The sequence below is a fragment of the Lygodium microphyllum genome, chromosome 14 (genome assembly GCF_053477565.2).
Source record: "Lygodium microphyllum isolate KBCC chromosome 14, Lygodium_microphyllum_v1.1.10, whole genome shotgun sequence".
In the NCBI taxonomy this organism is placed as follows: domain Eukaryota; kingdom Viridiplantae; phylum Streptophyta; class Polypodiopsida; order Schizaeales; family Lygodiaceae; genus Lygodium; species Lygodium microphyllum.
In genome coordinates, this window is record NC_141148.1 from 43106230 (window position 1) to 43126741 (window position 20512).

At 43.0% G+C, this 20512-nt stretch overlaps 1 protein-coding gene across 2 annotated transcripts in view; it reads left to right on the forward strand.

Moving 5' to 3' along the window:
- Window positions 1-2035: 2035 nt before the first annotated feature.
- LOC148025542 (long chain base biosynthesis protein 2d-like) overlaps window positions 2036-20512 on the forward strand; it is a 47893-nt gene continuing 29416 nt past the window's right edge. Inside the window, exons 1-2 of one of the 2 annotated variants that reach the window (XM_087692747.1) lie at window positions 2036-2394; window positions 2593-2658. In XM_087692747.1, the coding sequence (XP_087548873.1) occupies window positions 2272-2394; window positions 2593-2658 (189 nt within the window). In that variant the 5' untranslated portion in view covers window positions 2036-2271. The remainder of the gene's footprint in view (window positions 2395-2592; window positions 2659-20512) is intronic. The other variant, XM_087692746.1, reaches the window with a different exon arrangement.

Consider the following 20512-nt stretch of genomic DNA (forward strand, 5'->3'; position numbering starts at 1 on the left):
TTGGCCGTTGTAAATTGATTTCATCTCAATTGAGACCCCTCGTGCCACATGCTATACCCTTATTCCTACACTAGCACTTCCCTTTCACACTAGGACTCCACTTCCACACCAGGATTTCCACCACAAGATTACTTGCACTAAGATCACTTCCACACTAAACCTCAAATCCCTCCCTATTAGGACCCTAGAAAATCACTTCCACCAACTCCATTTCTACTAATTTCCACCACAAGTCAAGTTTATATTCACTATGAGATCACTTCCATCCTAGAATTTACTTCCACCACAAGATCCCTTCCACCCTAGAATTCATCTCCACCAATTCACTTTCGTTAAGGTCACTTTAACCAAGTTCTATTCTATCTAGGCACTCTTAAGCTCACTTCCACTCTAAATTCACTTCCACGAAGACACTCCTAAGTTCACTTCCACTTTAAAATTCATCCCAGCTACGCATCCACAAGTTAACTTCCATCCAAAATTTCACTTCTACCACACCTTGTTCACTACTATTGACACACTCACTTCTACTCACTTGCCCCACTTCTATTTACATACTTCTTCTCACCCACTTCTAATCACCTACTTTTATCATTTCAAAAAACACATCCTCATATGACACATGCTACATCATATAAGGTCAACATGGAGAGAGAGAGAGAGAGAGAGAGAGAGAGAGAGAGAGAGAGAGAGAGAGAGAGAGAGAGAGAGAGAGAGAGAGAGAGAGAGAGAGAGAGAGAGAGAGAGAGAGAGAGAGAGAGAGAGAGAGAGAGAGAGAGAGAGAGAGAGAGAGAGAGAGAGAGAGAGAGAGAGAGAGAGAGATGTGACTAAAAAGTATCTCTGCGACATAGACACACACTATGCGTGTAAGATGCCAAGGGGGAGAGGAAAGCATGATGGCTTTGAAGAAGCAAATGTTGCAAGATGGGATGATATTGCAACACATATTTTAATGCCCCATTCTTGATTCTCTCTCTCACGTGTGTATTTTTTCAAAATTGCCAATTTTCAAAAATAATAAATTGAAGGGTCTTTTAGGTTTGGGAAGCATAAAAAAGGGTCTATTAGGTTTGGGAAGGATGTTAGTGCTCGGGGTCAAGGTTTGTGAAACCTTTCTTTAACAGGTAGTAAGGAGTAAGGATACAGATACTTAAGTTGTTTCTTAAGCTGTGTTCACACTTACACAATGGAAGTTTTAGCAATTTAGAAGAGGTCCACCATGGGTGTTTACACTAGTGGCGAAAGTGCATGGAAATATAATTATAATTATTTAAAAGCAACCAATCACAAAGGTTTATGCACACTTTTGTTGAATCAAAATTTACCACATGTAAAGTGAAACGAAACGTCTTCCATCAACCAATTTTTTCTTTCAGAGGTGTGAGGCTAGTAGAAGTTGTGGTGGGTTTGGAAGGAAACCAATCCTTTGTTTTCGAATGAAAAGGACACGCATTGGGGTGATAGCGCCCGTCCTTTTCCTTCGCCCACCTTGCATGAACCCAACCTCAAAGTAATGGTACACTTGTGAACTAATAATGTTAGAGGGGATTGGCACGAAAGCACAGAACTGTGCTCTTGACATTAAAGGATGCAAAGATCTCTTGTTCGCTTGACAAATGGCGTGGAGTTTTTGCAAACTTTACCTCTCTCTCTCTCTCTCTCTCTCTCTCTCAGGTATCATTTGCAAATGGAGGCAGAGTTACTAAATTCATGGCAAGCGACAAAGTGAGCCGTGTACGAATTCTCTCTTTACACATTTACCAATAATGTTACATTGGTAATATGGTAGTAAATCAAGGGGTGACACCTATTAAAATTCTCAGCACATTCCCTTTTTTGGGGGGGGGGGGGGTTTATTCGTACTTTATAAACTCCCGAGTCGAAGCCTCAAGGTCCTCTTAGGCTTTTTAACACCCACCCGTATGATGTATCGCAACGGCCCCTTTACCCTACTTATCTATTATTTTATTATTTGAATTTCTCAAGTCCGCAGGAATATAAATGTTTTTCGAGAGGGAGGCAAAAAGGATAAAGGCCAAAACGGAAGACGGAAAAGTCAACAATAGACGAAGAGATTTCCAAACCCGCCGGCGTGGCGGTGGTCAGAGGTCACAAAACAAGAACAGAACGAGAAGCATCGGCGAGAGAGCGCCTGTCGGATCCCTTCACCCGGTGCAGAAAGACCTCCCCGCAGGCCAGGTTCCATGCCGCCTCGTTAGAGCATTCTCAGCACAGTGCGACACAGACGACTCATCCGGATCCTCCGCAAAAATGGTTACCATCCCTTACTTTGCAGCTCTGACCACATACTTCAGCTATGGCCTGCTCTTCGTCTTCGGCCACCTCCGCGATTTCTTCAGAAGATTCTTCCGTACGAACGATTCTATCCCGCAGGTGCTCTCTCAGGCGCACATTTGGTCTTCCCCTTTTACTCGATCTGCAATGAAAACTGCTGAGAATTCTATTGCAATGCTGACATGCTCTAATGCTGCAATGCTGACATCTTGTATTGATGCTTTGTCAGCATATTTTACATCTGGCCTAAAGAGCTGTCTGCTTTTTTCTTTTTTTGGTCCTGTTGTCCCTTCACAGGGATATGCTCCTCTGTGTCGCGATTTTGAGGATTTTTACACAAGGAGACTTTATCACCGGATTCAGGTATTCCCCAAGCAAACACACGCTCTGAAGTCTGAGAGCTAACAATACCTGCAGAGTGCTGTATCACAAAAACTTTTTGGGAGTGTTCTTAGCTGTAGCTGTTGTTTGAATTTATGCCATCAAATGTAAGCTGGCAATGCTTAAATGTACTGGTCCACCATGAGGCCTTTTTGTGTATACTTAGCTGTAGCTGTAGGTGTTGAATTATGTGCTACATTCAATGTGAAGGATGCATGATCATCCCCGAGATGATATCAATCATATAACAAGGCGGCGGACTACCACCTTGCCAGGAACACCAATTGTCTGTTTCTTAATACTAAATGCACCATTAGGCTGTCTGTACTCAACAATAACTAATTCTGAGGAAGGTTGAAATTTCCAAGATTGATTGCCATTTTCAGTGGGATCATGGGCAGTTTATTACAGGGATTTGCACCCCTTAGGGCTAGGTTGAACTGCTTGGAGCATCTTAATCCTATGCAAGAGTAAATTGTTTTGGCCTCTATAATTCTTCATGCAGGTGCTTCTTATCAAATTGATTCTCATCCATGTTTCACCTTTCATTTGCTCTTCACATACAAACACCTTAAACGTAACTTTGGCAACATTGCACAAAAGTTAATAAGCAGGAAGCTTTTATGACTTCAGGATGTAAGGGATAAGACACCACAAGTTTCTTTCCTGACAGCAATCAGTATTGCAACCTCTGTACAAGACATGCTTGTTCATCCTGCATAACAACTGCAGATTTTCCATATAGAGATGTTCACTGTTTCAGGTTCAGTGTAACCCTTAGACTTGTTAGCCCACGGCTGTTGCTGTCTATGTTGTATCTGATTGTCCTGCTCTGGTCTTCCTTTATTGCTGTGTTCCATCTATTGGCTGTTTGCCATAATCCTACAACTAATGTTTGTGGCCTGTCTGATATGTGCTTTTGTTAGAACACTCATCTGCCTGAAACTGTCTTTTGCATCAAAGAAATGAACAGTAAATTTTTCCAGCTCCAATAGAGAGATCAAACAGTAACTCTTTTGTGCATCAAGCTCTCTTTAACTGGCAGGTCGCTCTTTGAATGTTACAAAGTGAAGGATCAAGGAAGGACAATGTCATAAGGACATGCATTTTTGAAACCTCACTTAATATGTGGATTAATCTTTAATCACATGGTTAAGTAAATGTTGCACATGTGAGGTGTAATTTGGATTAGTGTAAATTTATGAGTTTAGGACTTGAGAAAATCACGGGATATCAAAGGCAAAAGTTGTTGTAAGTTATGTCACACAGGTACTTGGTGGTATTTGGTACTAGTTATTGGCTTAGGTCATTCATTTGGCCATAAGTGTCAATTGGTGACACTAGAGAAGTGGTGTTAATGGTACTTAGCGTCAATCTGATGGTCAAAGATGACGCAAAGATACTCAGAAATGAAAGTTGCCTAGCTAATTTAATTATTGGCTAGTTAGATTATTTTTCAAGGCATCGAAATAATTATTAGATTAATTTTCACTATTTAAATATTAAAAATTAATATTTGGCCATAAGTGTCAATTGGTGACACTAGAGAAGTGGTGTTAATGGTACTTAGCGTTAATCTGATGGTCAAAGATGGCGCAAAGATACTCGGAAATGAAAGTTGCCTTGCTAATTTAATTATTGGCTAGTTAGATTATTTTTCAAGACATCGAAATAATTATTAGATTAATTTTCACTATTTAAAGATTAAAAATTAATATTTGATTATGGATAATGTTGAAAAAACCATTTGAAAAGGCAGTCACTTGTCAAAAATGCCTCTACAAGATTGAAAAACGTCTTTAGAGGTTGGAGAGAGACATTTTAGTGTATTTAGCTTGCAAGAGAGAGGGAGAAGATGCTTCTGGTTTGATTTGCAGCCATTGGAGAACCTTGTGAGGCAGTTAGGGGTAGAAGAAGACGAATCAACAGCATTAAATGATTGATTTTCTTCAGTTCTTTGCATCTACAAGTTGTTGAGACATGGCAACAGCAGTAAGTGATAGATTTTTTTGAATTTTTCGTGTAGAAAGTCTAAATTTTCTCTCTCCTTAGCATTCTCTCTTATTTCCCAGCCTTTCTATAGCCTTTCTTTGAAGATTTAAGCATTGAGATCACTAGAGGATGAGGAATTTCAAATTTCTATTGTAAACCCTAATCTACAGCAAAAATTAGGGTTTAGTAGCAGCCTCGGGAAGCATGTTAGAAATTCGAAGCTCCAAGCCTTGGATTCAACAGGGTTGAAGCTATTATTAGTCAAATTTAAGTAGAGTGACCAGCAAATAAATAAATTTGGGACATTTTTCATCTCCATCAAAGTGGATGAAGACCAATTGATTGCCTAAATCAGATTGAAGACTTGCTAGTCATTTTGGACAGTAGGGGGAGCTGGAATACCGAAAGGGATTGGGAGAATCCCATTATATATGAACTTTTTTTTCAATTTAAATTAAATAAATACTGAAAGAGACGCGAGTTTTGGGGCCAACAGGGTATCCATTTTCCAAGATTATAAGTTAATTTGTATTTCTTAGTTTTATAATAAATATTACTGCTGTAGCTAAGTTGTAATTAGAGAATCACCGTCCATCCATGGAAGGAAGGCTGTTTATATGGTTTCGTTGCCAGGATTACCACTCAATCCCTTAATTTGGTGGATCGGAGGCACTTGATTGTAAGCCAAAGCTTTGTGCTAGTGCTGATTTTTACTCTTAGCTGAGAAATTACAGCAATATGCCTTCATAGAGTGAGATGGACTTAAGCAGTGATGATGCCTCTCAGTATGAACATTCACATGAGAATGAAAGAAATGCAATGCTTGACCTTGGACAAGACTTAAACCATGGACAACAAGCTGAAAATGTTGCTATTGGACAAGATGCAGGGCCTTTAAGATATAAGGAGGTTGATGACTAGCAAAGTGAAGAGGAATTGATGACCGGTTCAAGAATCGGATGAGGATAACAACAAATCTCTTTACTGAATTGGCAAAGGATTCTCAATTTTCTTGAATTTTGAATGCTCCAAAGAAGAACAATAAAGGCAAGAAAAAGAATGTCTTTTACACCTTCAAGATAGCATGATGCACGGGAGATAATACCAAACCCTTCAGTTGGTACCTATGGGGCAAGGAATGCCAATACAAGGTCATCACGGAATTGCCAATCCAATGGATTTTGGACAGCCGGGCATGCATGCTATGATGGGGCAACCAAGATATTTTGGTGGAAGCACGATTTTTCATGCTATGGTTGGATAGGGACTGCATACGGGAATGTATGGCACAAATCCCTATGGTATGCAGTAACTAATGCATGGTGTGCAAGGTCCAATGTATTCAGGTATGGCTGGAAATGTACAAAACCCTATGTATGGCAGCATTGACTTGATGCTTGGGACTCAAAGTAACATGTTTGGTATTTTATATGTATCCTCGAATGCTTATGGGGCTCAAGGAATGAATGCTGGTTATGCAAATGCTTCGTTTGGTGTTGGTTTTGATGTAAATTCAGCAAATGTATCCTTTTGTAGTAGCCAGTGTATGACAATATGACATCCAAAGAGGCAGCAAAAGACTATGATGAGGGTGGAAAAGCAGTGAAGTTTGAGTCTTTCAACGGTGCACAAGATAGACTGAAAGCTTTGACTTTTAGTTAGGAGTTTGATGCAGCCTATTTAGGAGGAAACTTCACGGAGTCCTTGAAGATTCGAAAGGCAACCACTTTCTTGAAAGGGAATGCATTACAGTGGTGGTCCACTCTTTTGGTGCAATGTAGAGCACTGTCGACGTGGGTACAATTCAAGCAAATATTTGCATCAAATTGGTTGATAAGTATCTTTGAGGTGGACATCATGACAGCTTGGAATAAGTTGAATGCTAAGGAATGTAAGAATTTGGAGCAATATAATAAGAAGTTTTGGGATGTATTGCTGCCAATTACTTCTTATCGCCTCGTATCCCTTCATAAGCAAGTGGAAAAATATGTTTGTAGGCTGCCCAAAAGAATTAGGAAATTTTGCATTAAATTTACCGTGTCTAGTATGTCTTAGCTCATAGAGATTGTTGCTACAACCGTTGCTTTGTTGCGTGGGACCATGAAAAGTGGCCAAAACAGCAAAGAAAGGGCTCAAAAACATTGGTATAATGTAGGGAATTGATGGCTGGAAGTGAATGTTTTGTTTGTGAGCAGGAGGGTCACATTGCAAGGGACTATCTCAATAGGCAGCAAGCTGGAAAATTAGAAAATTAGGGAGATTCTAAAGGAAAGTAAGGTCAAAGGTAAAGTTTCTAGGAGATACTTGGTGAAATTTCAGAATTATTCACCAATGGATGTCAAATAGATCAAAGAGGATGACTTGGCAGACCATCGTCAGTTGTTGCAGCTTTACTTAGATGCCTTTTAGTTAGAGCCGACTTTAGTTCAGGCTTCGTCAGGTTCAACAGAGCAAGGGTTTGGAGTATTGCGTGATGCTTAAGGGGGAGGCAGCACGTCCACTCCTCCAGTTATGGACAGGTTTCGTATGTAGTGAATCACGAATGTATTCAGTATGCATCCAAGGTATTGCGTTGATAGTATGTTTGCCATGAGGTCACTATTTAGTGTATTAGTCACTATGAGATGTATGTAGATGAGTATGAGTTTCACCCGGGCGCTAGAACTATATTTTTGCATCAACCTATAATCAATTTGGCAAGGATTTTGGGTTGCCCACCAAAACACTTGTACTTGGATGTGATAGCTAGAGTGTTGTGTACCTGGCTAAAAATGCTATGTTTTATGTATATACCAAACATATTGATGTCAGGTATCATTTCATTAGACGTCTTCTTGATGATGGTCTAGTTACACTGACTAAGATAAGAACACAAGATAACCCTGCAGATGTTCTCACTAAAAGTCTCGCAAAGGCTCAACATAGAGCCGACTTTAGTTTAGGCTCCGTCAAGCTCAGCAGAGCAAGGGTTTGGAGTATTGCATGATGCTTAAGGGGGAGGTAGCACGTCCACTTCTCGAGTTATGGACAACTCTCGTATGTAGTGAATCACGAATGTATTCAACATGCATCCGAGGTACTACGTTGATAGTATATTTGCCACGAGGTCACTACTTAGTGTACTAGTCACTATGAGATGTATGCAAATGAGTACGAGTTTCACTCGAGCAGTGTAACTATTTTTTTGCATCAACTTATGATCAATTTGGCAAGGATTTTGGATTGCCCTCCAAAACACTTGTACTTGGATGTAATAGCCAGAGTGCTGTATACCTGGCTAAAAATGCTATGTTTCATGCACATACCAAACATATTGATGTTAGGTATCATTTCATTAGACGTGTTTTTGATGATGGTCTAGTCACATTGACTAAGATAGGAACACAAGATAACCCTGCAAATGTTCTCACTAAAAGTCTTGCAAAGGCTCAACATGAGCATTGTATTCGACTAGTGGGAGTTGGTTAAAGGTTCGCTTAGGACCTTTAAGTGGGAGGTTATTGGGTGTAAAAGCCCTTACACTACTCTCGTGTATATATTACTTTACACATGTAAACTTACCCTACCCTTGTGGGCGTAAGTATACCGTGTCCTAAGTATAAATACATTCTTTTATTCTTTGTGTGTATCACACTAGTACACACCTATCGGTCGACTCTCACTCTCACTCACTCACTGTTCACTCAACCACTGCTGCACCTTCATTGATGCGCATCCTCTGTTTTGCTTCCGCTTGTACTCTTCAGTTGGACAGCTGTAGTAAGTTAGATTGCAACTAGTCGGACTTTGTTTAGTCGGCTGCATTTAATGCAGCTGACCTGCATCATTTAATGTATTTTTCTTGGGCTATTTATAGGCCCAAGTTTTCACACTCTTGCATAGTTGTGCTCTCAGTTTTTAGGCTGTAGACTGTGGAGCATAGTGACAGGAAATGGCCGGAACGGCCCCCCGGCACGTGGAATCGCCGTCCCCGTCATGTATCCGTCGCGGACCGCGTTTCCAAATGATGGAACGTTCCCTGTCCCGTTTCAGACAGGGAACGCAGCAGGGGCCCTGTCCCGTTTCAGATAGGGAACGCGTTCCCTGCTGCGTTCCTTGTCTGAAACGGGACAGGGAACGCCACGTGGCAAAAATTACCTATGGGCCGCCCGCATTTTGTTTCCGCCTGCGCCTAGTTCTCCTGCGTCTTGCTCCCGCCTGCATCCTGCTCCCGCCTGCTTCCGCCTGAGCCCAGTCCTAGCCTATGTCCTGCTCCTGCCTGGGCCCTGCATCCTGCTTCCGAGACCCGCCTGCATCCTGCCCCCAGGCCCCAGGGCCCAGCCACCTTCTTTCTCTTCCTTCTTCTTCTTTCTTCTCTTCCTTCTCTTCCCTCTCTTCCTTCTTCTTCTTTCTCTTCTTTCTCCTCCCACCTCCAACCTCTTCCTTCTCTTCCTTCTTCTTCTTTCTCTTCTTTCTCTTTCTTCTCTTCCTTCTCTTCTTCCTTCTACCTTCTCTTCACTTCTCCCTTCTCTTCTTCCTTCTTCCATGAACCTTCTTCTTCTTCTTCCCTGTGGATTTGTCCTATGAATTTTGATTTGTTAAATGCCGTTCCCGTTCCCACGTCCCCGTTCCCTAGGTTTGGCGTTCTCGTCTCCGTCCCCGTCCCCGTTCCCCGTTCCCGTTCCCCGTTTCATGTTTCTATGCCGTGGAGACTACTCTTGGAGTTCATGGAGTGTGAGACCTTCAAGGTGGAGACATATGCAGACATTCTCTCTGCACCCTTGTATATATCTGCTCCTTATACGACATTCTTCACTGCAGATTTTCTGCGTTTAATTCTCCTTCTCTCTATCTCTCTCTCTTCTCTCTCTTCTCTCTTTGTTCACTCTTTTTCTTGGCCATACGCTTCTGCATTGCTTCACTCGGATAAGCTAACAATCGCAATTTCTTTAGCAAAGGCAAATGCAATTTTAGAACATTTCAAGCTACCCCAAGTTTTTCAAGAGTTGAGACACTTCCACGATCAGTCCACCATTATCTATATTGTCCTAGTTGGGAACCTAGTCAAGTACATTGAGGCTCATTTAGTAAAAGCAGTAAAATAGTGAATATATGGGAAAAAATTATTGATAGAAAAATATCATTCTTAAAAACAAACAAATTTAGATATATTATATCTCAATCCTGTAAGAACGATGGAGTCATTTACTTTTCTCCTCTTATTCTTAAGGATCTATATACATTCTGAGTCTAAAAAAATAATATTATTACTCTTGCCTATGTCACCAAGAAAGAAGCAATAAACACTAAAACTTGTTGGGTTGACCCCAACAAGTCCAAAAGCTTATCCTTTAGAGGTCCTAGCTGCTCTACTTCTTTTTCTTTGGCTTTCTTCCTCTTATGCTCCCTTTATTTCTTTGCGTGTTTCTGTGTAGGCTTTTCCTCCCTCTCATGCTGTCTTGTATCTCTCTCATGTGTGATGTGACATCCTCCACTTTAGGACTTGTGCTCTCCAGAAGAAAGACAACGGATCTCACATTTTACACGATAATGTAGATTAATGTATGTAAGTCTACTTGATTTTTGAAGATGGTGGTACATGAAGAATATTATATGTCTTCTCATTTGTAAGAGGAAGTAGCTTTAAAACCTTGGAGAATCTATATCTCAATCTTTGTAGGATAATCATATCCATATCCATAAGTGTCACTCTATGTGCATGGGTAGCACAGATGTATGCATCTTGGAAAAATTCAATCAAGAAGTCCTCTGTAGTCTCCTAGATACAAATAAGAGCACTCCTTGCTCACCTAAAGCTATTGAGACTATGCCTATCACATATCTCCTTGACCACTCTTTGGAATGACAACTTTGTAGCTGCATTATTAAGAGCTTTCATTGCCTTCTTGATTTTCCTAAGACTTCTTACACCTTGTGAAGATCTCCTTATATGCTTCTTTGGTGGCTTGGATAACTTAGAGGACCCATGGATCTTCTTAACAATTTTTGTAGGATCAACCTTTTGCTTCCTTGCAGTAGCCTTAGTTCTAGCCATATCTCAACAAAACAAAATGCAACAACATGAAAAGAAAACTAGTTATCAACCACCAACTTCACACAAAACGTATGAAACATGAAAAAAGCCACGGGAAACAAAGAACCATATAACTAAACTCGTGTATCATACGACACGGCCGAACTAAGCTCCAAAAGCAAGAAATTTCTTTTAGAATTCTATAGGGAACATAGGAACTATTTTTTTTATTTCAACAATACTTAAAACCACCATGTGATTATAATCATTTTAATGTATCTACTAATGAAAGCTGAGCCTTAATTTTTCAATCTCTCCCTCAAGACATGATGCGTCTCATAAATAACATAATGATCATGTTTTTTGGATGGAGATAAGCCGTATTAATGTGTCAATGGTTGAGTGAGTAAAAGATTTTCCTATTGCTAAAGAATGGCTCACGTGTAATTTATGTTGATGTGAAACTATGTAAACTATGATAGAAACTATTATAAGTTTTCAAAGATATGAAGAGGCATTGTGTACAAAAAGGTGTAATAATGGTCCCCATCATTGAATTCGTGTTTCATAGGACAGAGTCCACCTATGTACCAATGATCCATATTGCGATTATTTTTCCATCAAGGACCCCTAGAAGAAGGTATGAAACACAAAAGGATACTGTGAAAACAATGAATCCAACCACTAAATTTGCGTTTTACATGATGGAGTACAATGAAAATGGATGAAATAAATCATTTATTATTTGTTGAAAAGTTGCTGGAGCATTAGTCAATCCAAAAGGTAAGACAAAAAATTGATAATATCCATAAGAGCTTGGGGAAGTGCCTTCGTGAACAAATCTGCAAGATTATCCTCTGTCTTGCAGTACTCCACATCAATGGTCCCATCCAAAAGCTTCTCCCGAATGAAGTGATACTGGATCTCAATGTGTTTCGTCTGGGCATGGAAGACAGGATTCCGTACCAAGGCAATGCAACTCTCATGTCAGAGTGCAATGATGTGGAAGCGTGGTACCAAGACTAAGAGAGAGTGAACACAGAGAGGAGAAAGAGAGAGGAGACAGTGAAACACAGAAAATTTGCAGTGTAGAATGCTGTATAGGAATGCATAAATATACACGGGTGCACAAAGAATATTTACGTATGTCTCCGCCTTGAGGACCTCATCTGCGTCAGTCCGCGTGCTGTCAGTCACCAGCAGGCTCTCTCTATCAGATGCAAGTGTCCAAAGTGTGCTGGAGGATTCCTATAAATAGCAGAAAAATACCATGAAAAATAGTCAGAATCAGGTCAGCTGCATTTAATGCAGCTGACTGCATAAAAACTGTTAGACTGCTGTTGTGCACTTGCCACATGGCAATTGGTCCGACTGTTGATGTGGCTTCTGCGCTGCGACTGCTGATGTGGCACTGGCCGTACTGCTCTTCAACACTGTTGTCTAGGGAATGACATCTCTAACACACCCATCCTAGATAAAAAATATTTGTTCTTGATGGTCAGCTTATTGAAACCTTTATAATCGACATAGAAGTGCGCTAAATAGTTCTGTTGCCTAGCTATCTTGTGCTCATCTTTTGAGCTAAATCTATAAGGTTGCTGAGAGGTGGATGGCTACTATCAAGGTAGCTCGAATGGAAAAATGCAAATACTCACTCACATTTCAATTCATTTGAAGAGTATTATTAAAAGATATTGAATTACATCGAATATCAGACAATTTAACTTTCTCAACAAAATAAATATAAGTTATAACACTTGGATTAAAAAAACATTGACTAAACTTCATTGCCGAAATCATATGTATACTATTTTTTGTAATCGTGGAGGGTAAACAGTCCTTGATCACATAGAAATGACCATTAAGATTAAAAAATCACATGATTTTTATAATCAATATACAAGGAGGAGTATTTTTCAAATAACCATGGCGTACCAAGAATGACATTGATATGGTTAAGGCTTGTAAGTCGGAAATCCATGATTTGATGGTACTATTGGATCGAAAGATCCAATTTCAGTATCACATGATCCCATTTATCCACCATAGGGCCCTTCATATATCGGACATGATAAACTCAGCCAATGGTGGATACCGTACAGAGTTGTAGTCTCTGTATTAAGTGAGAAGAAATAAAATTATGAGTAGAACCATTATCAAATAAAACTATAACCTCTTGGCCATTTATACGCCCAGTGACCTTCAAAGGTCATGTTGCTATTGCTAGTATTAACAAAATAATTTTCGAATAAAATTTTGAAAGACATACATAGAGCTTCAAGGGTATTTATTGAAGTCTTGGAAGTAGACTTTGCCTTTTTATTCTAGGGGCATCCACAATCACCATGAAAGTGACCCGTTTGATGGCAAGTGAAACAATGGCCCTTTGAGCGATCCTCGCTGTGAGTGATCTTACGCTTGCCGCTCTTTTTCTTTTGCAACTCCGAATGTGAAGAAATGCTCTAACAACAAAAAACACAAAATCAATCATAATACAAAGCACAAGCTAATAATATAGAATACAATTAGGGTTTGGGTAACTCAGAGATGATGAAAACAATATATGATGCTTATGCAACAAACGCACTATGTAGTGAATATTGAACCTCAAACTCTTGTATCTCTAGGATTAAGGCAAAGGTCATGAGTTGAAGAGTGTGCTGTACTCCAAAACGGATCTGAAATGCAGCAAGGTAGCCTGTGTGTATTGAAGAGGAGCAAACACAGCCAAAGAGACTTGATTTGATGCAGACGGTATGTGGAGGAGAGAGAATACTTGGCAATAGCTGGAAAGGCAAACACAAATAGTCTGAGGTGGGCGATAGGGTATAAGATGCAGGCAATGGTGGAAGACCCTATGGAGGAGAGAGAAGATAAAAACACAAGCTGTTAGATATGGGTGACAGCATCTAGATGAGGGCAATAGCTCCAAAGGTCCCAGATGAGAGTAAATGCAGCTTGGATGTGGTCACTTAAAGCTGGGACGGAATGCTTGGCAGCAAACATAAGTTTGGCAGTGATAGGATTAGTAGTTGATAGTTGGATGTGGGTGATAGAGATTGAAATCAAGCGCCGGATGGTAACAGACAGCAATGGGAAGGTCTGAATGCAATGTTCCCCACGAACGGGGTGTGGGCAACAAAGATATGGCTCCTGAAACCTGCAAAAACGAGATTAGGGGGTAGACAACATGTCTATTTGTAGAAAGTTTGGGGGCACCCAAACTAGGGTTTGGTATGTGGGACATAGTTACTCTCTAGGATCGTGTTTCTTTTTAAAATAATAAGGTTTCTTCATTAATTAAGTGAGTTCTGGGGCTGTTTAACTCAAGGTAATGCATTTTTAGCTCAACATTGAAGACAACTGACAAGTTGCTACTTGGGTAGCTGATTTCTTTGACTTAAAGACCAAGGTAGTTCGATGGTAAACCCCAGTTGATTGGTAGCCAAAGTGTTATAATTTTTTTTTGCATATCTATGGACATCCTCAAGCGAATGAAGGGGTTCATGGAGCACCTCATTCTAGTAGTCCAGCAGCAATCCTAAAGGCATCGCATGTAGAGCAAGACTTGAGGATTGTTCAATGCCTTCGCTTTATGCAATAGATCTTTAAACTCCCAAGCTTTTCTTTCCCATATCAAGCTCAAATAATTTTTGAAAATTTCCAATCAGATCATCGATTAGAAAATGTTTTTGGAAAACGGATTGAAAATCAGCCCATGTCACGGGCTTAGGGCTTAGGGCCACCCACCAAGCATACACCTTACCGTGTAACATGATTTGTATCTATTTGATGTGCTAGGCGTCATTGAACTAATACAAATCAAAATACACGATTTCTCATCATATTTGTTCTTTTCTTCTATAAAGGGATTGGGTTGAAATTGAAGAGGCAATGCCCTCAGAAGCCATGATATTAATAGGAGTGAAGAAAGAAGTTCAAATTTAGAGAGAGAGAGAGAGAGAGAGAGAGAGAGAGAGAGAGAGAGAGAGGGTAGTTTGAGGATGATGGAGCACGAGAGAGAAGAGTAGAAGAAGCAGAGATAGGCTATGCTTAATGCTGAACTGGATCCTTTTTTTTGGGGAGGGGGGGAGTTGGGGGCAGCTTAAGGAGCTTGTTTATGGCACCTTTAATTCAAAAGGACAAAGTGATTGGAAATGAAAGAGAATAGATGAAGGTTAGTAATAGCCAACCGAGAAGGATATGAAATTCATCAAGAAGGATGTGTCAACCATCTCGAAGGACATGCCAGTCCTTTGAGTGTCACAACGATCCTTCTAAGGACACATCAAGTCATCCAGAAGATTCCCACGGCCAGTTGCCATACTCCTCTGCCATCGTGAGCTGGCCGGCAATCCATCAGTTTCAATAGGACGTTAGTAGTTTGCTAAGCCCATGACAATCCCTCACTCTCTGTTTCACTCCATTCCTTGCCTACAACAGTGTAATGAAGGTGGGAAAAGCATGGATTTTATGTGGAAAATAGATGGGAAAATAGTAGGGGAAATGTGGGAAATGTGGAGGACTATATAAGTCAACCCCAAAAGGATTGTAAGGTACCTATTTGATTTGACATCTAATCTCCAACTCAATCTGCTTCCTTCCTTACCTGTGCTCTCTCTCAATTCACGCTACTCCTATCTCCCCTTCCTTCTCTATCTTCCCTTGCCTTCCGTGGTTTTCCTCCATCTCCCAGTTCCCCTTCATTGCATTGGTATTAGAGCCTAAAATTCTGGCACCTACATAGCAGCTTTGCATCGATGGACAGAACTATTGATATCTAGGTGAACCAAGCGGAATCCAGCACGTGAAAGAGAGTGCAGGTCGATTGGAATCAAGGCAATCGGGGCGGCCAAACTCCCTCACGCACCGATTCCACCAGTGAGCCATTCCGTTTGCTTCCGCCAATCACGAACTCAACATTTCCTTTGGAGAAACTAGCAGCCTCGCTTCAGCCGTCACTTCTCTGCCTCACGTTGCCCTCACCGTTCTGTCCATTCGCTACAGTTCCGTTCGTTTTTTTTTTAATGTTCACATCACCGTTATTGCCTGCCACCGTCTTCGCTAATGTTGCTCGACCACGAGGTAGTAATATGCCATCTCCTCCGGAATACGCCATCTCCACCTGTCTGCAATCTCCACCGCCCCGCCGTCGCGCCATCTCCACCGGAATACTGTCAGAGTGCAGCGGTGCGGAAGCGTAGGACAGAGAGAGAGAACGCAGAGAGAGAAGAGAGAGAAAGAGACAGTGGAAGATGAAGATCTGCTGTATAAAGTGTGCTAAATACAAAGATATGCAGATATATACACGGGCGCAGTGCGCTGGACTGCGTGTCTCCACCTTGACGATGCAACCTGCTGTTCACCTCGAAGTCCGCTGCAGTCTGCACTATCTCCTGTCTGAAATCTGCGAACAGAGACGGAATCTGCGCGTGCCACCGGTCTGTAATCTGCGAGCAGAGAAGCGTCGGAGACTGTTGGAGAACTCGGCTATTTATAGCTAGAATCTGGGAAAAAACCAGGGCGCCAAAAATAGCCTGTCGGCTGCCGACTGTCTGAACAGGTCGGACTGCCACGTGGCAGTCTGACTGCACACGGACAGAAACTGTCTGACTGCACCTGCTGCTCCTGATCAGGCTGTGATCTCTAACACCCCCACTCAGAGCCTGGGCGGGGCAGAAGCTTGAGGGATCTGGAATGTCTCCGAAGTAGAGCCTAGGGAAGTGCCTTCGTAAACAAATTTGCAAGATTGTCCTCTGTCTTGCAGTACTCCACAGTGATGGTCTCATCTAGAAGCTTCTCTCTGATGAAGTGATACTGAATCTCTATGTGCTTCGTCCGGGCATGGAAAACAGGGTTCCGTGCCAAGGCAATGCAACTCTCATTGTCACATTGCAGCAAAGTAGGACGAGTCTGGGGGCAGCCAAGCTCCTCCAACAATCGCCGAAGCCACACAGCCTCACATGTGGTGGAAGACGCGGCCCGATACTCCGCCTCAGTAGACGAAAGGGCTACCGTGGGCTGCTTCTTGCTACTCCATGAAATAACACCTGCACCCAAGGTAAAACAGTAACCTGTAGTAGACCGCCTGTGGTCCACATCACTGGCCCAATCCGAGTTGCTCCAACCTGCAAGTACAAGATCTGAACCATCTGTCCCTGCGGGATAATGAATCCCTAAATCAGACGTCCCCCTCAAATACCGAAGTATCCTGTGAGCAGCCTGCCAATGCACCGTCTTAGGTTCACTCATGAACCCAGCCAAGAGCCCAACAGCAAAACAAAGATCAACACGAGTGTTGAGAAGCCAAATCAAGGATCCAATCAACTGACGATAGAGGGAAGCATCCGCCATAGGAGAAGCTGAATGGGAAGTGGCCTTCCAGTTCGGATCCATAGGAGTAGAAAGGGTCCGACAATCCTCCATCGCAAAAGACACCAAGAGCTTCTGTACATATCTCTGCTGAGAGATGAAGATCCCCCTCTGAGACTGATAAATCTCATGGCCCAAAAAGAAATGGAGTAGACCCAAGTCCGTCATCTCGAACGTCCGATGTAAAGCTGACTTCGTCTCTTGGACCTGTTGTGTATGATCACCTGTGACGATCAAATCATCAACATACAACACAAAAAGCACACAACCATCCTCAGAAGTGTGAACCTAAAGCTGCGGATCGGCCTTAGAATGCCGATATCCCAACTGAGACTGAAGGAACGAATCAATCTTCTCGTTCCATGCACGCGGAGCCTGCTTGAGGCCATACAAGGCCTTCTTCAACCTGTAGACTTTCCCATCTGAAGATCCAAAGCCAGGAGGATGCTCAACATAGATCTCCTCCTTCAAATCACCATTGAGGAAGGCCGACTTCACATCCAATTGGTAAACAGGCCATCTCCTATGGCCAGCCAAGGCAAGAACAGCTCTAATGGTCACCATACGAAGGGCAAAAGTATCATGACAATCAATCCTTGGGCGTTGTGCAAAACCTTTAGCAACAAGGCGAGCCTTGTGCTTATCCAAAGAACCATCGCTAAGGTATTTGGTCTTGAAGACCCATTTGACGCCAATCACCTTCTTATTCGGGGGGCGGGGCACGAGTGACCGAGTGCCATTCCTCTCAATAGCCTCCAACTCGGCTTCCATAGCTTGCTTCCATGGGGCGGACTGTAAAGCCTCCTTCACGGAGGTGGGCTCTTGATCTTGCATAACACGGGTCATCAAACAATAGTTAGAGCAAACAAGCTCCGTAGAATGTGCCTGGTGCCGCCGTGACCGCCGCGGACCATCCCGCGGTCCCCACTCCTCAGGAACCCCCCTCGATCCCTGAATCACGGAGTGTGTCACGGGCCCATCGAAGAGGAGGCCGAACCTCCCCTCGTCTCTCTCCATCAGCTGAAGACTCTGGAATATCCACCGGTGGTAACTCCTCAGGGGTGACCGGTGGAGCAGTAGACTCTGTGTCAGAAACAGAATCATAATCAAAAGGCACGGGCTCCAATGGTACTGTAGCAGGAGCCCAACTCTCCCCGGGATCTCCAAGAACGGGATGCTCCTCACCCGTTGATAGAGCCGGAACCTCCACAAACCGCACATCTCGACTAGTGTACACATCCCGCTTGACGGGATCATACAATCGATAGCCTTGGGACTGGGAGCTGTAGCCAACAAATACCTGTCTTCGGAAAGCTGCTTCAAATTTATCACGGTGAGCCTTGGGAATGTGAACATAGGCATCACACCCAAAGACCCTAAAGTAAGAAACATCAGGCTTAGTCCCAAAGTAAGCCTCAAAAGGGGTCATCCCATCAACGGCCGAAGTGGGGGATTGATTAAGGATGTGGACTGCAGTAGCCACAGTCTCGGCCCACAGAACCTGAGGGGTCTGTCGGTGCTCCATCATGGTGCGCGCCATCTCGATCACACTGCGGTTTTTCCGTTCAAGAATGCCATTTTCTTGAGGAGTGTTGGTATTGGCAAACTCCTGGTGAATACCTTTATCTGCACAAAACCGAGCAAACTCATTAGAAACAAATTCACCACCCTTGTCGGATCGCAAGGTCTTCAAGCGCCGGCCCGATTGGTTCTCCTCAAAGAGAAGCCAATCCTTGAAGTGGGAGAAAGCCTCTAACTTCAATGCTAAGAAATAGGCCCATGTCATCCTGCTGTAGTCATCTACGATCAGCATGAAGTACGAGCTCCCACGCAAGGACTCGTTCCTCATAGGGCCACATAGATCCGTAGATACAAGCTCCATCGGTGAAGTAGACCGCCGCGAAGCTGTGTGGGAAATGGCATCCCTATGCTGCTTCCCACGAATGCAGGAGACACATGGCTGCTGGCTCACCACTATATTCGGCAACCCTCGAACAAGCTGTCCACGTGACGCGCTCCGAAGATAATCATAGTTGAGGTGACCAAACCGAGCATGCCATAACTCTGACTGTGACTGAGAGGTAAGAAGAAGAGTAGAGAGGGCGGTGGAAGACTTCAATTTATAGATGCCGTTCTCCTCATATCTGGATGATAGAACCTTCCTCGACCCACGATCAAGGACGCGCACCGTAGTACTGTCAAATTCCACCAAAAGGCCAAGGGAGCAAATCTTATGAACTGACAGGAGATGATACCCCAAGCCTGGTACATGCAAAACCTCTGAGGTATGGGTACCACCTCGTCCATCTGGAATAGGCTGCATCTTACCCTGTCCTGCAATAGATACTGAAGAGCTATCTCCAATGAGAATCTGCCCACGCGAAGGTCGCAACTGGGCAACACCATCTGATGAAGGAGTCATGTGCCGGGAGGCACCACTATCAGCCGTCATCGCAGCATCAGAAGCATTCGGTGAAGAGTCCTCAATGACAGCTAGATGAAGAAATGCAGTTGATGAGGGTGCAGCCACCGCTCCAGAATCCTTTCTGTCCTTCTTGTTGGTGTCCTTCTTGTCTTTGTCAGGGCAATCCTTCTTCCAATGGCCAGTCTTTCCACAAATATGACATGTGGATTCTTTGTCCTTGTCCTTCTTTGACTTGTTATCCCCCTTCTTCTTCTTTTGGTCCTTCCCCTTCTTCTGAGAGGCTTGACCTGTCAGTGCCTCCGACTTGGAAGCATTCTGTCCCTTTAGCTGTTCCTCTTGGTCCAAGACCATAGGAACCAACTCTTCCCATCGAAGAGTAGACTCTCGCCCCGAAGCAATAAGGGCAGAGTAGAATGTACCGAATCGTGGCGGCAACTGGGACAATAGTGTGATCGCCATGTCTTCGGAGGAAATCGGCTTCCCCGCATTCTGAACCTGCATCTGAAGCTGCCGTAGCTTGTTGATGTGCTCCCGCAGCAAAGAAGACTTGTTTATGGACAAGGTCCGCATCTGTACCTCCAAAGAAACCCGCTTCATAAGGGTCATCCGATTGTACATCTGATCAAGCTCCAGCCATATCTCCCGAGCCACCGTCAAGTGCTGGATGTGAGCTATCACAGCTGTAGTACAAGATAGAAAAAGAAAGGAACGAATCCTGGCATTCAGTTTGTCCCAATGAGACTGAGCCTTGGCCAACTCCGCACGAGCATCGGAAGAGAGTTTGGACTCATCTCTTACCGAGGGCCGGTCGATCTCCTCCTGTACAAGCTCCGCCAAATCATAGGACTCAAGGATGGCCAACATCATGACGCGCCAGATGCGGTAGTTGTCGCTGTCGAGCTTCTGATCTGCGGGAAGAGCCGGTAAGACAGGCACCTTCCGGTCCATAATGGACTGGAACTCCAAGTCAATCTCTGTAGACATCTTCACCTATAATGCCTTCACAAACGCAAAAGCAGCCCTCTCTGACTAGG